Raw genomic sequence first — 25,886 nt, 5'->3', positions numbered from 1 at the left:
ATAGCAAACAAAAGGCCCCACAGCAGGAATGAGTCACAGTTCATATAATAATAAATCACAATTTTCCACATCTTCACTCCAAATAACATGAAAATAAACAGTTTCTGGAGGGAACGGTTGGTGGAAATAGTCTACACAGCACCACAGAGTTCACAGTGTGGAAACAAACAGTTTATCAGGTGGATCTTGATGTAACCTCTCTGGTTATATGTCATTTTTGCCATAATCCTCTAATATATTCTCTCAAAATGGATTAAAAGCAGAAATGTGTTGCTGGGTCCAAAAAAAAAAAGAATTTGTTAAGTTAAGTTATTCATATGTTTATTTTCACATTTTAACCTCTTTATATTTGACTAAACCACATAGACACAAAAAAGTAGTATCATGTCATTGACCCATATATTTATGAAAGAGTAAAATCATACCCTTTTAATATTTCATGTTCTACATCTGTACTAAATTAGATCCAGGTTTTATCTATATACTGCACTCAGGGTCTGAAATTAACACCTGCTAAATAATAAACATGTCAATCTCAGAAGGCTGCTAAATGTTTGTACTAAAACATGTGATGTCATGTATTAAATATTACTTGTTCGTCCCTGTATGATGCAGGTGTGTGTGTGTGTGTGTTAACACATCTAAACAGTGGTGTGAAACTGTAGGAATGCTCCAGACTAGGACTGGGCAAGAGACTGTTGGTGCCTTCACAAAATATTTACACAATGAGATTTTTGATAAATAATTATCACTAATGTGGATATAATGACAAAGTGAGTAAAAGGCAATAATAGAACAGCTAGAATAATCTGGTAAATTCAAAAAATGATTTTACTGTAACCCCACCTTTTAAAACAAGGAAAAGACGACACTTCTGCCATGTCACATTATTACAATATGCCAAATTCTAAGACAATATCTAGTCTCATATCACGATATCGATGTAATATCGATATTTTGCCCAGCCCCACTCTAGACAGTTCAAGACATCAGCTCTCTGTGAAACAGTGTACTGCTAGCTATTCTAATTAAATAACTGTTATGTTGTCACATTTAAATGAAGTGAGTATCAGTGACACAAAAAGACACTTTATTATTTTGGCGAGTAAAAAAATATGCTTGGTTGGTGGTTTTATTAGCAGGTGAGTCAAAAAGTCAATTTTGTTCACTATTTGTACTCAAAATAAATATTAAAATGTGTGTAATGTTTAATAAAAAAAAGAAATAAAGGATTAGAGAAAAACACATCTGGGACGCTTATAGTTATAACACCTGTGATGTAATTAGGCCAATGTTAGACTCTGGGCAGGTCAGTGGTTTGTTTTCTTGCTCTTTTCCTGTTGACTAGCAAGTAACAATGAAGTCAGGACGCATAGTGTTTATTCTTCTCTGTTGTTAACACACACATACATACACACTCTACTCTGTGGTATTATGTCCTTTCTGATGTGTTACTCGTACACCCTTTTCTGTGGTAATGTATCATTTGTGACATGTGTCTATCTCTCATACTCAGGTCTAGCTGGGGGTCGAGTTTGGAGGATCATGAACCACTTTGAGTTGACTGCAAAATAGCCAGGAGTGGACACAGAGCGGAGGAACAAAGTGAAGCGAATCAACATGGCAGTATTCAAACCTGAAAATGTGGGAGATTTCTATGAGATCGGAGATGTTCTGGGAAGGTACAGATATGATTCATTGTTTTAATATCTACTGCAGATTTTATTATTTCTAGTTATTTATTTATTTTTGCTGTATACCAGCACATTGAATCTGAAATGAAAAAATGAAAAATGAAATGACTATAAAGGTCAAATGTTGATTTTCAGCTTTAGTTTGATGCTTGAATCCCAACAAGCCCCTAGTGGGTCTTATGTGGTGTATGGTAAAAAAACATAGTTATTAAACTTTAATGGGAAGAGCCTTCAGTGGAGATGCATCAAGACTTATTATGTGGGTGTCTAAATTATGATCTGTAGTGTTCATACAACTACATGAAATGATTAGTAAAAAAGTGAATATAGTATAAGATAGTATAAGATAAGACATATTTGGATCAATGTAATGATGAAGCCCAGTGTCCAGTAGGTGTAAGCAGTATGTTTTCATAAAAATCTGATTATATACAGGAAAATAAATATGGAATAAATATAATCCACTTTTACAATGCAACACTATGTTTTGTATCAAATTTTACATCATTTGTCACAACTTATTTAGAAAAAATGGTTGTTTTTAGGAAATGTCCTGCTCACTATAGACTAAATGCTTTAACATTTAAATATAGAAATACTCCAAAAATGTTTCTTTTCATTTGTTTCAAAGTGAAGTAATTATTATATTATATATATTTATTCATAAAACAAAAGTGACTTGAATTCTGAATGTGACCAACTGGCGTTGTCCCCGAAGGGAAATTTGTCTTGCACTCAAAGTGCTGAGACAAGCTTCCGCTATAGTTAAAAAGAAAAGAAAAAAAAGTAAAGTTGCACATTTGCACAACAATAAATGATACAATGCTACCTATTGCTTCAATAAATACATAAATATAATAAGTACACATATAGCACATTCCCACACATTTACGTACAAGGTAACAGTAAGGGGATTACACCAATAAGGGCAGAGCATCAACATGACAATAATGCATACCTCACACTGTTTACATAATCTTTTTTATTCTAATGGAGGTAGGGATAAATGAATATTTAAATCTGCTACCTTTTCATATGGAGGTTCTGTACCGTTTGCCAGATGGTAACAGTTGATATTGTGAATTGAGGATGTGTGCAGGATCAGAAAAAGCTCTCTGTGCCAGTCTGAGCACAGACTCTTCAGTCCTCCCTATCACTTTCATTGCTGTCTGGACCAGACCATTAAGTTTAGATTTTACATGAGCAGAGAGATTGCCATACCACTCTGACATGCCAAACCTGATGATACTTTTACTTTTATACATTATTTTTCCTCAGCCAAAGTCTTTACTTCCTTTCTATTTCAAGCTCATTCCAGTTCCTTCAGGAAAATATGAAGTCACATTGCTACGTGTCTCCCATAAAGCCATCCTGAGCCTGAAAAGGACATCAGACTCTCACAAACAAAGCAACATTTTATTTACACATATTCTGCAGACTGCAGCTGTTTTTATTGATAGATTAAAATAGTCTATTTGTGTCTCATTCTGTGATGGACAGACATTTCTATAAATCTGTAATCAAATATTGACTGTAACATGGTGCAGTTATCAGGTGTTTTTCTTCCAGCTATCACTATTAAGTTTAAAATAATTGTACATGAATTCTAAATTTTAAACTGTCAGTCATTTTAGAAATCTTAGAAAGTCATTTTAAATACAGGGTGTCCATAAAGTCTCTCATTTATTACAAAAGCAAATGAATAGACAAATCTGTGGAAATGTAATCATTTAATAAACCTCTATATGGGCTCTATTAGTTGCATGAAGCACATCAAGACAGTACTGGATTCCTCACCATGTTCTCTGCAGCAGAGCCTCATCAATGGCTCAGTGATATTTAGCTTCAGGTCGTTGATGTCCCGCATCTTTGTTCCTTACACCATACACTAACGCAATGTGATTAAAAACTTTGATAAGCGCTGAGTACATAGAACAAATCTAATTAACATGTCTCATTAATTGCTTTTGTAATGAATTTTTTAAATTGTTAAGAGACTTTGTGGACACGCTGTACTTCATGCCTGAAAAGAGCTTTAAACTCACAGAGCAGCTCTCGGATTGTTAACCAACCAGTTTTTTTCTTCCTTATGTTATTCCTTTATACCAAATTCATGTTTTCTAGTTTTGGTTTGACACTATTCATTTGTAGTGGAAATATACCCTGAATCACACTATAGTATGATCTCATGTTATTGAATATGAGAATATAACAGCCATAATTATTTCTATTCATTTCTTGAAAGATGCAGCCGTTGAATGGTGAGTTTAATGATAACCATTAACGTCCTCTATGTGCAAAAATGTATCATATTTGCACGGGGCCACTTTAGGAAGAGTCCTAAAATGTCAGGCTTAAAGAATGTTATGTTGGGTGTTTTTATTGCTTTCAATTGTCTAAATACATCAAAATTGACTTGTTCAATATGAGATGAAAATAAATTAAACAAATAAATAAAATGTAATACAGTACACATTGTTATATGTATTTCAATGTATTTAAATGGTAAATATAAGTTAAAGCTGATCTGAAATCACATTTTACTTTTAGGCTGCTACGCCTGTCTACTGCTGCTGCTGCTGCTGGTGGTGGTGGTCATCAGCAGGGACATTTAGACTTAACCTGTGGTCTCACTACACATTCACAGATGTATTTATAAAAATTAACACTTCAACAGTTTTAGTGTGGGAAATAGTGCATGCATGACTTTTGTGCATAAATCTATTTGTGACCCCTGATGTGAAAGCATTGACCAAAAATCAAGGGACACATTTTAAAGACTTTTCACCAATAGTGATGTGAACACTGTTAAACACTAAAGCTGAGAGGATGTTCGCCTCAGTTCACTTCAGATCCTAAAGCCTGCAGTACCTGAACATATAAGACAGAATTGTCCTTTATTTTATGTTGGTGATGCACCCAAAGATCCTTTTAAAATGTTAGTGTCATTATTTCTTTTGTTTGAATATCGTCATGGAAACACAGTTGCAGTTGTGGGAATGTCTGATGTAAAGATGTATCCAAATTAGACTGCAGACTCCACAGCAGGTGGTGGATCTGCTCACATCCACTACAGTCTTTTTTTTTTTTCTTTTTTTTAAAAAATTGAATAGCAAAACAACACATTCATGCTGTATCTTCAGCTTGGTGTTTACTGTCAATGTCTCTCTCTCTCTTTCCATCCAGTGGGCATTTTGGTCAAGTTAGAAAGGTTCGTGAGTTGGCTACTGGGACGTATTGGGCGGGCAAGTTCCTGAAGATTCGTAAGAACTCGTGCAGCCGTCTGGGCCTGGAGAGGAGCAGCGTGGAGCGGGAGGTGGAGGTCCTTCAGGCTGTACAACACCCAAACATTGTGGCTCTCAAAGATGTTTTTGAGAGCCGAGCTGAGTTGGTGCTTATTCTGGAGATGTGAGTTAACAAGGAGCACTATAAGCTAGTTAATGTCCAGTCAGTCCAGTTCATGTCACAACAAAAGCAAGACCCTCCTCAGTCTCCCCAACTGGTGCAACTGCTTTAAACATTAGTTTTAAGATTATGTACCCGACTTAAACGTTTAATAACTCAATAGAACATTATTTTTTATAATGTGCACCTCACAGAAGTGAAAGTAACAATTGATAAATTTATGGCAATAATGTCCTGTTTAACAAATACTATGCAGTGCCTGTTTAAAATGTTCCTGTTCAGAACGGGCTGATGTCTATATAACAGTGCCTATTACCTTAATGCCTCTAATGCAGATTATTAATAGATGCTACGATGGCATTGTTGCTTTAGCATCTCATACGCAAGCTGTTAGTAGGCATTACAGTTAGCTGATGCTTCCTAAAAGCTTCACACAGAATGTAGAAACAAATGATTTCCAGTAGCTCAATAACACACACTATACACACTGCTTTGACTTCTGTGTGTCATGGGTGTACATCTGTACATGAACATCTGGGCCAAAATGCTACTGTACAAGGTCAAAGTTCTCACTGTTTAAACTAGAGCCCGACTGATACTGGATTTTTGGAGGTGATACCGATATGAAGGAGTACAATAATTCTGATATCGATATGTCAGCCGATAATTTATATATAAAGATACATAAACATACATTTTTTGCATCGATCTCTTAAATGTAGTTATCAAACACTTGTGACAAAGATATGTAATGAAGGCAGTTTGATAATAAACTTTATTGTATAAAATGACATCAATGCACTGAAACTACACTGGAAATTGAATAATTATAAATAACTATAACTCACCAAAAAACATATATATTTATCTTGAATTAGCAAAAATGATAAAATATTCATTAAATGCTCCCTATGTAACTTAAAAAAAATATTGGTACATATCGGACAACATATACACTGATACCGATATACTGTGATAGGCCAATATCGGCCGATAATATTGGTTGAATAGTATATCGGTCGGGTTTAAACACTGTGCCACAAATCCCTCACTACTGTTGTATTACCTTGAAATGTGTTTTGCTACCTCGTCCATGTCCTGTACAGGCAGCTGACACAATAAGAGAAGCATCTCACACACGTCTGTTTGACATTTCAGTGTCACTGGAGGGGAGCTGTTTGACTTCATCGCAGAGAAAGAGAACCTGTTGGAGAGTGAAGCCATTGAGTTCATGAAGCAGATCCTGAAGGGACTGGGATTCCTGCACAGCAAGAACATTGCCCACTTCGACCTCAAGGTAACAGTACTCTAACCTCTTCTCTTCTAACTGAAGTGTCAACTTCAATTACAGAAACTAATTGCTTCCACCATAATAAAGTCTGAACTCTCTATTCAGCCAGAGAACATCATGTTGTCAGACAAGCTGTCTCCAAACCCCGACGTCAAACTCATCGACTTTGGCTTGGCCCACCGATTTCATCCGGGGGAGGAGTACAGAAGCACAAGCGGCACCCCACAATACATTGGTGAGGATTCACACATAATCTCTTGTTTTTTAGATACATTCAACTTATGTATATCAGTTGTAAGTATAAGTATGTTTATAAGTTATATTAGTAGGGAATGCTACGTTGTTGTTTAGAGTCTCTTGTATTGTTTAACAGGATGCTATGCCTATGATAGAACAGTATTCCACTAACAGTGTTCCACCAAATAAATGCGAAACTAAGGAGTGACATCACAAAAGTAAAAAATAAGTCCTATAGGAGACAAAAATGCCATTTAAATTCAGTGGCACTAAGAAATTCATTGTATAATTATGAATCCAAATGAGGTTGAATTGAACTTGGTTGTAGAAACTAGACGTTTGGCCTCTCATCCAAGACACAGTTCTGGCTGTTTTCTTTTCCTCCTTTGGGGTTTTACAGCAGTTGGCATTGCTGGCTCCTACTGGGTTTATCCCTCACTGTAGTCCAATGTCATTAAAGTCTCCTAATTAATCCAGTTTCTCTATAGAAACCAAACCCCATCCTCCTACCCATCACCGTGTCCACACATTCAATCAAATCCTTAATCCTCATCTCCTCTCTCCTCAGTCTCTGTAGACCTGTCATCACTCTTCTTTCTCCTCCTCATATTTCCTGCATTAAATCATAACGTGCTCCACTGCTTCCCTCTCTCTACATTGATCACAGCGGGATGTTTTCCAATAATGACTAGTGTGCTGTTCAGATAGCTATGACCAATCCTTAACTTGTTCTTTGCTTGTTCTGTTACTCCCACTATTTCATTCCACTCCTGCTTTATTCTGTATTCTATGTAAGTGTCTTAATTTCCTGCACTATCCCAATAGTGTTGCCACTGCCTAATTATTTCCCCTCCACATTATGCTTCTCCCCCTCCGATTCGGCCAGTTTACCACTAATGTCAACTCGACCGCCTCTTTTACTCGCTTGTTCTGCCTTTTCATTTCCCAGAATCCCGAAATGATTGACTAACCATAAATAAGACAACAATGATGATTATTACCTGCCCCTGTTTTGATGCTTGACAGAACTGATATCAAATCGCTACAGAGGAGAATGTTGTTTGCCCCCACTTCTTCCATCCTCTCCAATGATAAAAGAATTGCGATTAGCTCAACCTCAATCTGATGTTCTCTTGGTAACTGGGAATCACCACAGCTGCTCCTTTTTGCTTCTGGCAATGGATCCTTTGACCCATCTGTAAAGCTGAACATAATATACATAATCACCATACCTCCTATCTCTATATAAGGGTCAGTGACAAATGAGAGTTGGCAAGATGAGCAATTCAAAAAAATCTTAAAAACTAGTTTTAAAAGCAGCATCAGGTTTGTTAAAATGCGCATTTAGTATTTTTGTTGGTTTTATATCATTTGAAATGACATTTGCACCATTTTTTACCAAAAGTAAGACTGAATGCTCAAATGGTGTTACCACAAAAGAATGATAAATATTCAATATTTTATCACCTACAGTGTATTTAAGTGGACTTATACTAATAATGACCAGATTAGATGTAATATTTAAAACAATTGTATTCCATTAGCTTTATTTAATATAAAAAGTAATAATGTAAGGTCATGCCAAACTAGTTGATATGGTGTTGAATATGTACAAGTTATTTATACATTTATTTTCACATTTTAACCCCTTTTAAATTTGACTAAACCACATTGACACAAAAAACCCTGTCATTGACCCATATCTAAAACTCCTGAACTAGGTCTACTGTTTTTCCTCCACAAGCAATTTACAACATCCAGCATGGACTTATATTCACAGAACAGCTGGACACAATTTGGCTTTGTGGACTTTCATTTGTCTTGCTATCTCTTTACCCACCCACCCAAAACTTGTTTGATGTCCCTTTCCCATCTCCCAGCGAGACTCCAAAACTCCAAATTAGTGGGATGATTCTCTTTATGTCCTCCTAGATTAATACATTAGTTAGCCACTATCTGCTTGCTTGCTACAGATCTACAGTGGCATTTCTCCTGCCTCAACTTTTAGAACACACACTGATACCGTTTCCACTGCCCCTAGGCAAATCCTTGGGAGCCCAAGCCTAAATTACATCCAGGTCTGCCAACACAGTCTTGACTGCTGAGCCATACACCACTCTACCATTCACCAGTCTATTCTTGACCATAATCATGCTTCTTATGAATGCTTTAATGATGATATATTAGCCTCTCATTCCAGCCCTGTACGACACCATGACATTAATGACTTTCATACTTTTTTTTCACTAAACTTCTTATATGCTCCCTCCATGTTAATCAGGGATTCAAGAAACAAAAGCTTCCTGCTCTATTTTGATTATTTACATATAGTTTCAGATTCATTACATCCCTGATTTTCTTACTTGTGACACACATAGAATTTAAAAACCTCATTGCATTCCCCATTTTTCCACCTTTCACAGTTTCCTACAATTTATCCCTTATATGTTCAAGATTCCCACCCCTCTTCCACAAAGCGTCATCATCTGCAAATAGAGACCTCCCCATGCCTCAGGGTATATTTCCGAAATTGTACTTAACACTACCCTTCTATACTATGTTTTTTTCAAATACTCTGACTCTATCTGAACCTGAATAGTCCTTCCACTTAGAAAATCCATAATCCAAGTAAAGATGTTTCTCTTAATTCCCATTCAATGAAACTCTTTATTAACTTTACCTTTTCTGACTTCATCCCCTTAACAAAGAACCCGGTCTATTCCTGCCTCTCTTTGGTAGACAGTCATCAAATCCTTCTTTTCTAAAAAAGTGCACAAGCCTCTCATTAACCATCCATTCCATTAACGTATATACATGAGACATTAGAGCAATGGGGCTGAAGTTTTCCGGCTTACCAGGATCTTTTCCAGAATTTCTGATTGGAATTATAATTGCTTCCTTCCAGCTCAGGCCTTTCCTTCCAAACTTTGATAAATAGCATCAACAATTTTGTCAATCCCCTTTCCCTTACATGTTTAACCATTATGTAACATATTCTGTTTCCCTGGTGCACTCATTCCTGTTTTAGCCAATGCCCTCATCAACTCTGCATTACTAAATGGTATGTCTAGTTCATTCTTTCTCCTTAGTGCTTCTTTATTTCCAGCTTTAGTTTTCCCCCTGCCTCGCTTACCTTCCCCAGTCAAATTATTGGAACGGTGCACCACAACAAAAGTATTTACAATAATCTCAGCCTTTTCTTTATTGGTTAATGCTATCTCACTTCCAGTTTTCAGAACAGGGTAAGTCCACTGACTCATACCTCCTCTCATTTTCTTCATCATTATCATTCCCCAGACTTCTATCGAGTAGTGTTCCCAATTAATGAACAGGATTCCCTCCAATATGTCTTCTTTGCCTTGTCTTATTGTTTTGCTAACCACTGCTTTGGCTTTGTTTGTACTGAACCAGATGCTGAAACTTAGGGAATCTTTTGAGCAGTTTAGCTGCTTTAACTGCCTGTTTGATCAATGTATGACATGACTTTTGGGTAATAAGTATGCATATATGCAAATTTATTTCTTTGTGGCTATTTGCCATTGGCTGTAGTCATTAAGGTTGACATGTTTGACCAATCATAGATTATATATTTGTTCCTTCAGAGACTATAATATGTTAGGGTTAGGGTTAGGGTTTCCACAACACTCTTTTACTGTATATTGGATAGTGATGTATTCTGATGTACATGCCAGTCACACAATGGTGTTAATGTACTGTTTACTGATGTCAGATGAAGCACAGGCTCTTTGCCTCTGCTCACATCTATCCTTGTTAGTGGGGTTGATTAAGACTCAGTCATTTCAAATTGATGTTAAAGTTTGGTTTTCACTTCTAAGTTGAAGTTAAGGGTCTATAGAACAATTTTGGTCCGAGTGTCAAACACACAGATAAAAAAAAGACCTCTAGGGGGCGCTACAAAATATGTAAACTGCTATAACTTTTGATTGGATTATCCAATTTTAACATATGAGGTATGTTTGGATTCAGAATTAAAAGGGGAAACTGGTATGTCAAGCATTTGGTGACCAGATTAAAAATAATTACACTTTTAGCCCAATATATTAAATGGACACAAGCAAAATGATGCTTTTTTAAACATAAAGTCTGAAAATGTCTTCACATTTGCTATGAAACATGATTTTTAGAGTTATTATAAATAAAGGCTGTGTAATGAATCAACTGGATTTGAGATTGGTGTTCACAATATCCCTATAGCACAAATCAAAGATAGCTAGGTACCCAATATGGCTGCATATAGTCTATGTTGAAGCAGTTAGATATGAAACACTCAACTTGCATGCCTTTTGTAATTGTATGCTCTTCTTAATTATTTCACTGCTTTCATCCATATACAGAATACTGTAATTTGTGAAAAATAGGGTTATGGTAGAGTTATGCCATCTACTGCCACAAGAGGGCAATAGAAAAGGGGGTCGGGTTCAGATCCCCGAATCTGGAGTGGCGGAGATAGGCGCCGCGAGGCGTCCAGTGCGGTAACGCAAACGATCCCGGAAAAGCTGGCAGGAGCCCCGGGGAGAGTTCTCTTTTCTTTGTGAAGGGCAGGGCGCCCTGGAATGGGTTCGCCCTGCGAGAGGGGCCCGTACCCTGGAAAGCGTTGTGGTTCCGGCGTCGTCCGGTGAGCTCTCCCTGGCCCTTGAAAATCCGGGGGAGAAGGTGTAAATCTCGCGCCAGGCCGTACCCATATCCGCAGCAGGTCTCCAAGGTGAACAGCCTCTGGCATGTTAGATCGAGGGGGGTAAGGGAAGTCGGCAAGTCAGAACTCGGCTGGCGCCTAGCAGCTGACTCAGAACTGGTGTGGACCAGGGGAATCCAACTGTTTAATTAAAACAAAGCATTGCGAAGGCCCACGTTGGGTGTTGATGGGTGGGGACGGCTGTGGCTCAGGAGGTAGAGCGGTCATCCTTCAATTGGAAGATTGGTGGTTCGGCTCCTCCAGTCCACATGTCGATGTGTTCTTGGGCAAGACACTTAACCCCTAATTGCTCCCGTTGCTGTGCCAACGGTGTATGAATGTGTATGAATGGTTAGACTCCTCTGATGAGCAGGTTGGCACCCTGCGTGGTAGCCCCTGCCATCAGTGTATGAATGTGTGTGAGAAGGTGAATGACATGTAATGTAAAGCGCTTTGAGTGGTCGCACAGACTAGAAAGACGCTATATAAGTACAGTCCATTTACCATTTACCATTTGACGCGATGTGATTTCTTCCCAGTGCTCTGAATGTCAAAGTGAAGAAATTCAATGAAGCGCAGGTAAACGGCGGGAGTAACTATGACTCTCTTAATTTCCTGGGCTGGATATGCGCTGGATAGTGGAGTGTGGCGTACTCCCTTCCTATTGTATCCGAAGGGCCAATGCATATACTCATTGCACTGTGATACCATTACCTGGCCCAAGGATCGAAAAATAAATGTAAATTTACACTTGTCAATGGTAATCCATACCAGTAGTGAAACTAAGCATGATATGATGGGAAAGATTCAACTTTTACCCAGGTCTGGCCACTAGCTAGTCTGGGCTCTAGGAATTGAATGGTCGAGCTGACTACCACTGGTAGCAGGTGCAGAATACAGGAATTGACAGAGGGTCTGACCACCACTGGTGGCGGACTCGGACTCAAGGATCTGAATGGAAAACTTAACATTGAATAAACACAAGAAGGTGTCAGTACAATAAAATATATTCACCCAGGTCTAGCTACTGGCTAGCCTGGGCTACAGGAGTTGAATGGTCGATCTGACTACCACTGGTAGCAGGTGCAGAATAAAGGAATTGACGGAGGGTCTGGCTACCGCTGGTAGCAGGCCCGGACTACAGGATTTGACGCACTGAATGATTAAACATTGAGAGAAAGGGAACTTAACTAAACAGAAGAGCATTGAGGGGGGCAAAAGAGCAGGCTTATCCCCCCCTCGGAGAGATACTACTCTCCTGGTGTTGGTAATGGAAAGACCTCATTCAAACACTGATCTCCGGTTCGTTTACCTTGGCTGAGGGAAGGCCAACTGGGGGGGGCACCTAGATGGCCCTTACAGGTGGACTCTTCACTGATAGCCCTGACAAGTCATGAAAAAGTCAGTCAGGGACGGCCACATCCGCTGGCTAGTCAATGCTTGAGTACATGGCGGCCTCTGTGAGCTAGGCTCTGGTAGTGCAAGGGGCTTGGGCCGCTACCATTCCTCAACGCGCGACTTATACTATGGATGATGTTAGGGTGTCGATGCCCGTCCGTCGTGCGACTATAAACTACATGAAAACTAGTTGGTCAGGTTATGTGTTCTACCTCTATCTCTGGCCAATACCCGCAGCTTAGATGCGTGGAAGCTGCGGGACACCTCCCGGGCTCGACCTCACCCAGCCTCGAATGTCAAAGTGAAGAGATTCATACATGGGGAGTACAGCAATGGCGGGTGCCCTATGACTCAACTCATTAGCATTAAAAAGTAAAATTCCATAGCAACGGTGAGGACATTTTAAGACTTTATGTTTAAAAAAGCATCATTTCACTTGTGTCCATTTTATATATTGGGCTAAAAGTGTTTTTTTTTTAATCTGGTCACCAAATGATTGACATACCAGTTTCTCCTTTTAATTCTGAATCCATACATACCTCATATGTTAAAATTGGATAATCCAATCAAAAATTATAGCAGTTTACATATTTTGCAGCGCCCCCTGGAGGTCTTTTTTTTATCTGTGTGTTTGACACTCGGACCAAAATTGTTCTATAGACCCTTAACTTCAACTTAGAAGTGAAAATCAAACTTTAACATCAATTTGAAATGACTGAGACAAATTACCCATGCACTAAACCCCACTAGTGGGGTTGATTAAGACTCAGTCATTTCAAATTGATGTTAAAGTTTGGTTTTCACTTCTAAGTTGAAGTTAAGGGTCTATAGAACAATTTTGGTCCGAGTGTCAAACACACAGATAAAAAAAAGACCTCTAGGGGGCGCTACAAAATATGTAAACTGCTATAACTTTTGATTGGATTATCCAATTTTAACATATGAGGTATGTTTGGATTCAGAATTAAAAGGGGAAACTGGTATGTCAAGCATTTGGTGACCAGATTAAAAATAATTACACTTTTAGCCCAATATATTAAATGGACACAAGCAAAATGATGCTTTTTTAAACATAAAGTCTGAAAATGTCTTCACATTTGCTATGAAACATGATTTTTAGAGTTATTATAAATAAAGGCTGTGTAATGAATCAACTGGATTTGAGATTGGTGTTCACAATATCCCTATAGCACAAATCAAAGATAGCTAGGTACCCAATATGGCTGCATATAGTCTATGTTGAAGCAGTTAGATATGAAACACTCAACTTGCATGCCTTTTGTAATTGTATGCTCTTCTTAATTATTTCACTGCTTTCATCCATATACAGAATACTGTAATTTGTGAAAAATAGGGTTATGGTAGAGTTATGCCATCTACTGCCACAAGAGGGCAATAGAAAAGGGGGTCGGGTTCAGATCCCCGAATCTGGAGTGGCGGAGATAGGCGCCGCGAGGCGTCCAGTGCGGTAACGCAAACGATCCCGGAAAAGCTGGCAGGAGCCCCGGGGAGAGTTCTCTTTTCTTTGTGAAGGGCAGGGCGCCCTGGAATGGGTTCGCCCTGCGAGAGGGGCCCGTACCCTGGAAAGCGTTGTGGTTCCGGCGTCGTCCGGTGAGCTCTCCCTGGCCCTTGAAAATCCGGGGGAGAAGGTGTAAATCTCGCGCCAGGCCGTACCCATATCCGCAGCAGGTCTCCAAGGTGAACAGCCTCTGGCATGTTAGATCGAGGGGGGTAAGGGAAGTCGGCAAGTCAGAACTCGGCTGGCGCCTAGCAGCTGACTCAGAACTGGTGTGGACCAGGGGAATCCAACTGTTTAATTAAAACAAAGCATTGCGAAGGCCCACGTTGGGTGTTGATGGGTGGGGACGGCTGTGGCTCAGGAGGTAGAGCGGTCATCCTTCAATTGGAAGATTGGTGGTTCGGCTCCTCCAGTCCACATGTCGATGTGTTCTTGGGCAAGACACTTAACCCCTAATTGCTCCCGTTGCTGTGCCAACGGTGTATGAATGTGTATGAATGGTTAGACTCCTCTGATGAGCAGGTTGGCACCCTGCGTGGTAGCCCCTGCCATCAGTGTATGAATGTGTGTGAGAAGGTGAATGACATGTAATGTAAAGCGCTTTGAGTGGTCGCACAGACTAGAAAGACGCTATATAAGTACAGTCCATTTACCATTTACCATTTGACGCGATGTGATTTCTTCCCAGTGCTCTGAATGTCAAAGTGAAGAAATTCAATGAAGCGCAGGTAAACGGCGGGAGTAACTATGACTCTCTTAATTTCCTGGGCTGGATATGCGCTGGATAGTGGAGTGTGGCGTACTCCCTTCCTATTGTATCCGAAGGGCCAATGCATATACTCATTGCACTGTGATACCATTACCTGGCCCAAGGATCGAAAAATAAATGTAAATTTACACTTGTCAATGGTAATCCATACCAGTAGTGAAACTAAGCATGATATGATGGGAAAGATTCAACTTTTACCCAGGTCTGGCCACTAGCTAGTCTGGGCTCTAGGAATTGAATGGTCGAGCTGACTACCACTGGTAGCAGGTGCAGAATACAGGAATTGACAGAGGGTCTGACCACCACTGGTGGCGGACTCGGACTCAAGGATCTGAATGGAAAACTTAACATTGAATAAACACAAGAAGGTGTCAGTACAATAAAATATATTCACCCAGGTCTAGCTACTGGCTAGCCTGGGCTACAGGAGTTGAATGGTCGATCTGACTACCACTGGTAGCAGGTGCAGAATAAAGGAATTGACGGAGGGTCTGGCTACCGCTGGTAGCAGGCCCGGACTACAGGATTTGACGCACTGAATGATTAAACATTGAGAGAAAGGGAACTTAACTAAACAGAAGAGCATTGAGGGGGGCAAAAGAGCAGGCTTATCCCCCCCTCGGAGAGATACTACTCTCCTGGTGTTGGTAATGGAAAGACCTCATTCAAACACTGATCTCCGGTTCGTTTACCTTGGCTGAGGGAAGGCCAACTGGGGGGGGCACCTAGATGGCCCTTACAGGTGGACTCTTCACTGATAGCCCTGACAAGTCATGAAAAAGTCAGTCAGGGACGGCCACATCCGCTGGCTAGTCAATGCTTGAGTACATGGCGGCCTCTGTGAGCTAGGCTCTGGTAGTGCAAGGGGCTTGGGCCGCTACCATTCCTCAACGCGCGACTTATACTATGGATGATGTTAGGGTGTCGATGCCCGTCCGTCGTGCGACTATAAACTACATGAAAACTAGTTGGTCAGGTTATGTGTTCTACCTCTATCTCTGGCCAATACCCGCAGCTTAGATGCGTGGAAGCTGCGGGACACCTCCCGGGCTCGACCTCACCCAGCCTCGAATGTCAAAGTGAAGAGATTCATACATGGGGAGTACAGCAATGGCGGGTGCCCTATGACTCAACTCATTAGCATTAAAAAGTAAAATTCCATAGCAACGGTGAGGACATTTTAAGACTTTATGTTTAAAAAAGCATCATTTCACTTGTGTCCATTTTATATATTGGGCTAAAAGTGTTTTTTTTTTAATCTGGTCACCAAATGATTGACATACCAGTTTCTCCTTTTAATTCTGAATCCATACATACCTCATATGTTAAAATTGGATAATCCAATCAAAAATTATAGCAGTTTACATATTTTGCAGCGCCCCCTGGAGGTCTTTTTTTTATCTGTGTGTTTGACACTCGGACCAAAATTGTTCTATAGACCCTTAACTTCAACTTAGAAGTGAAAATCAAACTTTAACATCAATTTGAAATGACTGAGACAAATTACCCATGCACTAAACCCCACTATGTGTTTCTGCCATCATTGATACTAACAAGTTGTTTCCCGTCTATCAACTCTCCACTATTTGGCCATTGTAATTAGTTTTGTCACTCCCCTATAACTGACTGTGTGGACTGAAGTCTCCACTCCACACAGTGCATCCTCAATTTACTCCATCTACTTCCTCAAGTCCACTAAGTTCTAATTTTCTGCAAGGATTGTAAAAATTAATAACCACCATGTTCTTCCCTTCTGCCCACACTTCAGTAAGCACACAGTACAGTCTGTTTCATAATGAAATCTAGCTGTGGTTTTAACCATGATTCCTGGATACACACCAAGTCTGCAAAATTTCTTCTGACTGTAGATTAAATGTTTGAACTCCTGCCCATCAGCAATCAAACTTTGTGCATTCCACTGGAGGATTGGGCGATGAACAGCTGCCTTGACTATAATTTGAATTCTTCTGTTTTCAACTTTACTTCTGTAGTCACATTTATCAGCCCTGTTATGACCGTCACAAGTCTCCTTTGCTCTGCCAGCATCTTGTACCAAACTTTATCACATTCTCTTTTGCTCTTATCTGCTGTACTGCAGCCTCTGGCTTCATTGCTTCACATCCCCCATTACGCAACACTGTGTTCTCTACAGTTGCAACATATTCCACACATCCCATACTCTTGATCTCCACCACACCCAGCACATCTTCTCTTACCCCTTGCATACCTTAGCCATGAGCCCAAATTCCTGATCCATGAAACACCCACACATTGTGAACAAACTTTCTCACATTATATCTGAGAAATCCAAAGAAAAGTTTGTCAGGAATATCTTTGGCTTCAGATTCAATCAGCAACATTTCTGTCTCCTTCTCTTTTGCATCTATTGGTTCTCTGCTCTCCAACTTTCACTATACCTTGTCTTTTCTAATTGGTACTATACTCCTAGCACTCTTACAAACTTAACCTCACACCCTTGTGCTCTGATTATTTTGGTGGGTTTTAAAGGGTCAATTTTCACCTTCTCCCTCAAACCTCACCACAACATTAAAAGAACCTCTATTAGAGCTTATACCTTTATCCTCCCTTGCCTTAGTTCTCTGTCCCTTCCAAGCTGTCCACACACACTAGCCTCATGACATCTGTCACCCTTTCCTTCCTGTTCCGATTCGTATCCTCCTCTATCACTCCCATACACCTCATCCTCGCCCCAACTCCATGCTATCCACATCTACGTCCTACTTCCTAATAAAAAGAAGCATAAGAGTATCACTACTGGACCTATAAATGCTGTCAGTCGACAATCTCACCATCTACCCCCACTCCACCTACCATTACCAAAGCTTAGTCCGTAGTTCTTTGTCAAAGGCAACTATTCTGTTCCAAAATCTATTTTAACCAGCACAACACTAAACAGTGGATAAATCCAAACTATGCACAATCTCCTGCCAACTCCTCTGGTCTGACACTTCCACCTTTGACACACCACCAAAAAATAACTGACTGGTGGGGAGTCCCAGGTATTTAGCCACTATGGGGTTATTATCAAGGCAAGTGATGGTTCATCACTCCTTCTGGCCGATGTAACATTAACACCTAATGTCATTAGAGATGTTGGAGTCACCTGAGGCCAAGTGTAAATGGTTGTTAAGTTTCCTGGCAACGGATGGAAGACTGAGCCGATACTAAATGTGACGTCAACAGACTGCCGGCCACTGATTGGTCAGAAGAGTCATCACTGGAAGAGTCATGAGCCGTCCCACACAAGAATCAAACCTGGCATTTTTAAATACTGGCAACAGTGTTACAGCGATTGGTTTCTCTTCTCTTGCTTTGTGTGTGACAGAAAGCCACATACAGCAGCAAGTACACCATCGCCTCCATGTCCTCCATTGTTTATGTGTTTGTGTCGCATATAAAACAAAGTCACGGCAGTTTCACGGAGCCGTGCTATGACAACCCCGCCCACGTTGAGTAGGTACTTTTTTGCAATGGAAAAGGTCGTTCTGGAACTGAGTCGAGCCGAGGAGTGCTAGAACTGTATAGTGGAAAAGCGCCATATGTAGTGGAGAGATGGTGTCTGTACTTAAACATAGATTGCCTCCTCCACAAAATATGTGTGTTGTTGTCCTCGAAAGAGTAAGGTACACTCCTATGAGGTTGTGTGTGTCAGATCAGACTGAGTCATTTCTCTCTCTGTCTCTCTCTCTCTCTGTCTCTCTCTCTCTCTCTCTCTCTCTCTCTCTCTCTCTCTCTCTCTCACTCACAGCCCCTGAGGTGATCAACAGTGAACCTCTGAGCACAGCAGCAGATATGTGGTGAGCATTCTCTGACTGTGTATTAACTGCAGTGTATTGCACAATTTCATGTTTACAACCGATACCTATAATTCATCATTGCAAACACAGATTTCCAAAGCATATCTTGCTTATGTCTTTACTGCTCTCTCTTTCCACATATGGAAGAGTACATTCTTCTGGTAGTGGCATGTTAGGGCCTGTTGTGAGCCCCACTCACTGCACTAAATCTCATTCCATTTGTCAATACCATTCATCAAGGGTTAGCGTTAGGGCAACAAAATAACGCCATATATGTATCCACACATTATATACAATAATATGTATAATACTATAAACTTCTTAGTGTAACAACCACACTTACTGACTGGGCCAGACAATTAAACAGTATGTCTCTTGTGTTTGTCATACAGTTGTGAAAAAGCTTAAACCACAACACATGTCTTGTGTTTCTTTTCCCCCCAGGAGCATCGGAGTAATTACCTACATACTGTAAGTTGGAAATATTTGTGGCATGTGAGTAGGGCTGGGTATATCAGTACTAGTAACTGAAATAAATCAATACCAACTAGCATGGAAACATCACCCATCAAATGATACCTGCAATCGATCCTTTTTGCACCCAGATCTAGAAAATATGAGTATTGGTATGGACTTGCTCACAGCCAATCAACACAAGCATTCTTTGATTTAATGAGACAGACATGTGACTGTCTGATAGTCTTAATAAATTGAAGACTTTCAAAATGCATTTGTGTAAAAATCTAAATCTTTTAGAAGTGGAGGAGTGGTGGCATTTAATGTAATTTAATGCCTCTATTCACATGATGGGTATCAAATGAAGTACTAAGTTGGTATTAAGGCTGGGTTAGAAACATTTAGAAACTCTAATCAACTTAATCTTGCTCATGTCAATTAATGGTGGTGTTCACTGTTGCCATGACAGCAAAGGTTGCATATCTTTAAGGAATATGAAAACTTGTCTCCAGTGATGATTTGAACCCAAACCATGATCTTTACATAGTTGTAATCAAGTAAACTAAACATTAACCACAGCGTCACACCTTAAAACATCTTTATTTTACCTCCCTAAAGATCCTCATGTGTGAGGGCAGCAGTGGAAAATACTAAACTAAAGAAACTGTGAAAATACATAACTGTTCATCATGTGTGGAGATAATCATTCATTAATCATAATCCAGGTTAAAAGTTCAATTAATGGTGATTTAGATTTTTGTCATAATCGCCCAGCTCTACTTGGTATCAGTATCACTTTAAGGGTACTTGGATTGGTACTGGTATAGTCATTTTTTTAAATAATACCCAACCCCACATGTGAGTACTGTAGACTCTCAATGTGTGGTGCCATACATTGATCAATGATCAGAAGGCTTTTATGGACACTATTTGGTACTATTTGAAACAGATATAAGGTTGATTTTATGGATTGATGGGGGACTAATGGTGGACTCATAATAAGAGTGATCTGCATGCATGTGTTGAGATGTGGACATACTGTAGTCTCATGCTTACTGTGAACTCTCCTCAGATTGAGCGGTTTGTCACCATTCCAGGGTGACACTGATGAAGAGACTCTGAGGAACATCATTGCTCTGAAGTATGAGTTTGAAGCTCAGTATTTCAGTGAGACCAGCTCCATGGCCAAAGATTTCATCGAGAAACTCTTGGTGAAGGATCCCAGGTATGTAATAAAAGGTCCAGTTGTAATAAAGGCCTGGTCTTTGGAAGGTTAAGTGGTTTGGGTATATATATGAATTACTGAACTTTCTACTTTCAAAGCAATGAAGCTATTTACTGTAGCTCTTTCAATCTAATTAAAATATATAATAAACACTCTATGTAAGCAGATCATTTCTACCTTTCTTTGGCCGTGCTCAATATAGTACATCTCTAAGCATATGTAAAGATACCACAGCTGTAGCACATTTATACAACTAACACAAGATAGCAACTATAAATTCTGCATAACAACACCAAAGAAGTATAAAAATAGCTTGTTCTGCCTCTGCTGTGCATGGACACTGACTGAGATGATGTCAGTGCTTGTTAAACTGCTTGTTAAGGCTTGGCAGGCTTAGTCACAACAATATTTGTCATGAGTAGTTGAACATAATCTGTATCAACTCATTAGGAATAATGAAATGCCTAATAGCAACATTGTTGGAGTAAGCTCAGTGGTAACAGTACAGTCTAGACCTGCTCGATGTGGAAAGTGCCCTGAGGTAACTTCTATGGTGATTTGGCATTATATAAATAAAATTGAACTTGACTTAAGTGTGACAGCGACAGTGATAGCACCTTGCTGTACCTGCTAAGTGAAATTGGACACATTATGTATCTTTTTCATTAAAACAATATATATTTAATTGTCTACTTAGAGAAGTTATTAATGGGCTCAGAGTTCCTGCATCACATCACAACATTTATCTCCCAAACATACTTGCATACATACATATCTACTAGAGCCCGACCAATATATCAGCCAGTCAATATTATCGGCCGATATTGCACTATGACAGAAGTATCTGTGTTTATGTTATCCAATATGCACCAATATATATACAGTACATATATATTTCTTTTAAAGTTATATGGTGAGCCTTTTATGAATATTTAATCCTTTTTCTTAATTCATGTTTTAAAATATGCATACATATGTTTTTTTAATCTGTTATTTATTTATAGTTATTTATAATGATTGAATTCCCAGTAAAGTTGGCTCTGATCTCATTTTATACAAACACGTTTTTTGTTACACATATCTACATATCTTTATCTCAAATATTTGATAACCACATTTGAGGGATCATTGCAAAAAAGTGTGCGTTAATATTCTGTATATAAACGATATATTGGCCGATTTATCAATGTCAGAATTTTTTCACCCCCTAATATTGTTATGGGCCCAAAAACTCCTATACTGGTTGGGTCATAATACCTACCTTACATCATTCAAACATTACAACACTATAAGACCAATGACAGTGATAAAAACCACTACAGTTTATAAACCCAGGAAAATAATATTGCACCAGCATTGCACACTGTTGCAGGATATTGCACGTTCCACATACAGCCAACAACTGAAGTATTACACATACTAGTGAACACCATCTGAAAAGTGACCATCTGTGACCATAGATTGGATTTTCCAGTAGTTTGGAACTCTGAACTGTTGGCTTAAGCTCATATTCAGAATATTTCTCTCTAAGCACAGACAGCTCATATCTAATCTACTGCTGGTGAATAGCTGTTGATCGATCAATTGAGTAATTTGATTATTTAAAGGACCGATGTGTAGAATTCAGTTGCCATGTTTCTACAGTAGCCCAGAACAGACAAACTAAACACTGACTCTAGAAAGGGTTTTTTGGTGTTTTTCTTGAGTGTCACTGCCATTGTAGGGTTTCCTGCAACACATGGCTGATCTGATATCAGTGTAGCTGCTGATCCATTGTTTGCTTTCATGTCATGATAGCCAGATGCATTATGTACAGTATGTATATTATTCTTATGGGTTTTTATGCCACTGTGACAGAGACAGCTGTAGCCAGAGGCATTCCGTTTGGCTGTCCATTCCTCTATATGTCCCATTCTCATTAGTGTGATATCTCAGGAACACCTTAAGGGAATTTCTTCAAAATGAGCACAAATGACCTTTTGCACTCAAGGTTGAACTGATTAGAAGTTGGTGCTCGATGGATGGATGGATGGATGGATAGATAGATAGATAGATAGATAGATCTATATTTAACAGTGCAAAAACTGCAACAAGTGCTGTATATTAAAAATAATCAAACAGGGGAAATAATACATTGCACAGCAGTAGTTTGTAAACTTGTACAGTTTATGGAACAGTCCAATGTGAGAATGTGTAGGTGGGGGGGGGGGATTACTGCGAACAGCCAGATGCTAAAGATCCACGCATGATGTGATGGCATTCTATAGCTAAAAGGTCAAAGGTCAACTTTATTATGTCATCATAGTCATTTTTAGCTTCTTTGCAGCAACATCCATGTCTGAAGCATTGTCTGCTGTCATGGCAACAACTTTCTGTCTATCAGAATCAGCTTTATTGTCTTACTTTTTATTCAATTCCTCAAAAGTCTTCAGTACAAGTATGAGTCTGGATGGACGTGTGAACTGCAGTTTCACTGGTTGGTGGCATACAACCAGAAGCCAGTAGTTCTTCTTTTTCATCACCACATGTACACATACTTACATCAGAATGCCACTGTGACTTGTTAGTTAGAACTCTTCTGCTCTGTGTTGCAGTGAGAGAATGGCAGCAGAGGAGTGTCTGCTTCATCCATGGATCAAGGTTAATACCATTTTCTAACTATTTTAAGCCCCCTTGTTTCACTTGTTCATGCTGCTAAATGTTGCTGTGTGTTGTTTTTAATGAGTCCAAATGTCATGTGTTTCAGCCCATCACACGCAAACAGGAGGCCAATAGGAATCGATCCTCAATTAATATGAAGAACTTTAAGAAGTTCAACGCTCGAAGGAAATGGAAGGTGAGTCTGGATGTTTATATCAAACTAACATTTTTAATTAGTAAATAATAAAAGTGAAAATGATGGTGAAAATATACACATTTTCACCATCATTGAATTGAAAGCACATGTGAAGGAGATATTTTAATAGTCAGTATGAACAGGAGGAATGATTACAGAGAGGAAAACCTCTTTCAGCTAACTGTTGTTTTTAAAGTGTGGCTAAGAACAGTTAGGTGAATGAGGTTTTTCTCAGTTGGTTGCACTAGTGACTTGAAGCTTTACTGAACACTATAACAGTCTTCCCCCCACCTGCTCACCTCTAGATGTCCTATAACATGGTGTGGGTGTGTAACCGGCTGGTCCATTTGCAGCTGCTGTGTAAAGCCAGCTCAGATCCAGATTCACTACAGGTGAGACCAACTCAGCACATGCATATTAGGTTAGGTTAGATACGTTTTATTTTTCCCATCATTTACAAAAAAGAAAGAGAAAAAGTTAATATGTCATCATTCTTTCCTCATCCATATCTGTTTCTCTTACAAATTATTTAATCTCTCTTTTATTCTTTTTTGTTTTCTTTGACTGAAAAAAAGGTGTGGACTGAAGCCTAAGTTTATTTTGTCTTCCCTTTTTTAAAACATGAATTCAGTTTCTTCAAAAAAAAAAAACTTACGTCAGTAGCAGTGACTTTTAAACATGACAAAGTCAAATAAATTAGAAATGTAAGTTCTCATAACAAACTAAAATATAAATATCCAGATCCAGAGCCAGTTATTATTGTCTGCTCTCTACACTGTCAACATGTAATACATTTTACTACACTGTATTCATTATAGTAGTCTTAGATTGTAATTCCACATGCAGGAGTAGCACCTCAACATGATCTACCAAAAAAAAAAAACTTTGCAGAAAATGGACCTTGCATTCCTGCACGGACTCTTCTTGACAGCACAATATATTTCAGTAGATTTAGGGTCCCTACCTTTTTCTGATGAATTGCAGTGGATGAAGCCAGCCTGGGATTCATAATGCAGACAGTAGCTGTTGGCAGCAAGTGTAGAACAGGCCTCCAGATAATCATCAGTCATGGCGGAACAGTATTTATGATTAATAATCTTCATGTGGGTATAGGCTGACTCTCTTAAATGAGTCAAGCCAAACCATATAGTCAGTAGGCAAGTACATTTACTCATGTTTGGATATTTACTCATGTTTGGATGCAGTTCAAAAACTGTAAATGTTAGCGTGCACTGATAAGAACTCATCCTCCAGTGCAGACGAGTTAAATAGTGTTGTGGAGTGTCTTCTCCAAATGGAAAACACATGAGGATTGGCTCAAGTGAAAGTCTGACTGGACATTTTCAATCTGTTCTGTTTAGTGCAAACAGTCACATTGCGTGATTTCTTCTCCTTGCTTCTCCACATTTTACAAGTTTCCCCAAAATCGTGGCTCTGCAGCTTTGAGGACAATAGATGTAGTTTTTGTTTGAAAGCTTAAACTAAACTGATCACGTCGACTACAGTTGTTGTCTTTTCCCTTGCAGCTCTAAATTCATCTCATTCCAACATGTTGGTCAGATCTGTTGTTCCTTGTATTGTGCATGTTTAGTTCTAAGAAGAAACTCTCTTCTCTCCTGAAGCTGTAGAAACCTCTGGAAGAATTTGCCCTCACACAGGCTCGTGTCAGTGTGGGTGGAGTCAGCCTCAAGATACACACTAAACTGTTGTGTTTGGCGATTCTCTTTGACACAACCGTGACCTCATTCATGTTCAGCATTCTCACACACACACTGCTTGTTGGTGTGTTATGCAGTGATAATTCAAGTTCAAGTTTATTTATCATTCCACAGACATATAGAGGAACTAAATTGTGTTAGTTGGCTAAATAAAACATACACATGCTGTACACACTTACACAAAAGAAAATCCTAAACTAAGACAGGCATAAAAGCAGCAGTTAAAAGCCACCTGAGCAAAGTTAAAAAGTGCAATCAGTGCAAGCTAAATGATACAAAATGATATTAAAATAATTAAAAAGATTTTTTGTATAGAGGTGTTGCAAGAGGCAGAGAGATTCATTCATATTTATCATTTTTATGGCCTGTGGGAAGAAAGTGTTCCACATTCTGGCTGTCTTTGCTTTAATGGAGCCATATCTCATGTCAGAAGGCAGAAGGTCAAACAGTCCATGAGCTGGATGGTGACACTTCCTCACAATGCACAAGGCAGAAGGCTTTCTTCCTGCTTCTGTCATTGTACATGTCATGAAGGGTGATGGTGGTGCAGTGATAGTAGGAAAGGAAGGAAGTTGGGAAATGCATCCTCCTCTTTGCATTTGGCAATGAATCCATTCTAATGCCTCCCATCACAGACCAGGGTTATTAGTTATAGTTAACCAACACTAAAACTGAACGCTAAAACTGAAACTAGCAGTGAAAAAATAAATCAGCTAACTGAAATAAAACTGAAATAAAAATTAAGAGAACTAAATAAAAACTAAAATGAACCATGCAAAACTAACTAGAACTTAACTATTTTCAGCTTTGATTTTTACTGTGTCCTG

At 39.2% G+C, this 25,886-nt stretch overlaps 1 protein-coding gene across 1 annotated transcript in view; it reads left to right on the top strand.

Moving 5' to 3' along the window:
* The window catches only part of si:dkey-240h12.4 (death-associated protein kinase 2), a 43,935-nt gene that overhangs the window by 15,256 nt on the left and 2,793 nt on the right, over positions 1 to 25,886 (top strand). Inside the window, exons 2-11 of the mRNA XM_053333771.1 lie at positions 1,517 to 1,682; positions 4,881 to 5,102; positions 6,258 to 6,396; positions 6,496 to 6,625; positions 18,776 to 18,824; positions 19,269 to 19,295; positions 20,353 to 20,505; positions 23,100 to 23,145; positions 23,252 to 23,341; positions 23,647 to 23,733. Of these exons, the coding sequence (XP_053189746.1) occupies positions 1,621 to 1,682; positions 4,881 to 5,102; positions 6,258 to 6,396; positions 6,496 to 6,625; positions 18,776 to 18,824; positions 19,269 to 19,295; positions 20,353 to 20,505; positions 23,100 to 23,145; positions 23,252 to 23,341; positions 23,647 to 23,733 (1,005 nt within the window). The 5' untranslated portion in view covers positions 1,517 to 1,620. The remainder of the gene's footprint in view (positions 1 to 1,516; positions 1,683 to 4,880; positions 5,103 to 6,257; positions 6,397 to 6,495; positions 6,626 to 18,775; positions 18,825 to 19,268; positions 19,296 to 20,352; positions 20,506 to 23,099; positions 23,146 to 23,251; positions 23,342 to 23,646; positions 23,734 to 25,886) is intronic.

This window comes from Scomber japonicus, chromosome 15, assembly GCF_027409825.1.
Source record: "Scomber japonicus isolate fScoJap1 chromosome 15, fScoJap1.pri, whole genome shotgun sequence".
Taxonomy (NCBI): domain Eukaryota; kingdom Metazoa; phylum Chordata; class Actinopteri; order Scombriformes; family Scombridae; genus Scomber; species Scomber japonicus.
The sequence above is the reverse complement of the archived record's forward strand: the minus strand, read 5'-3'. Positions and strand labels throughout refer to the sequence as shown.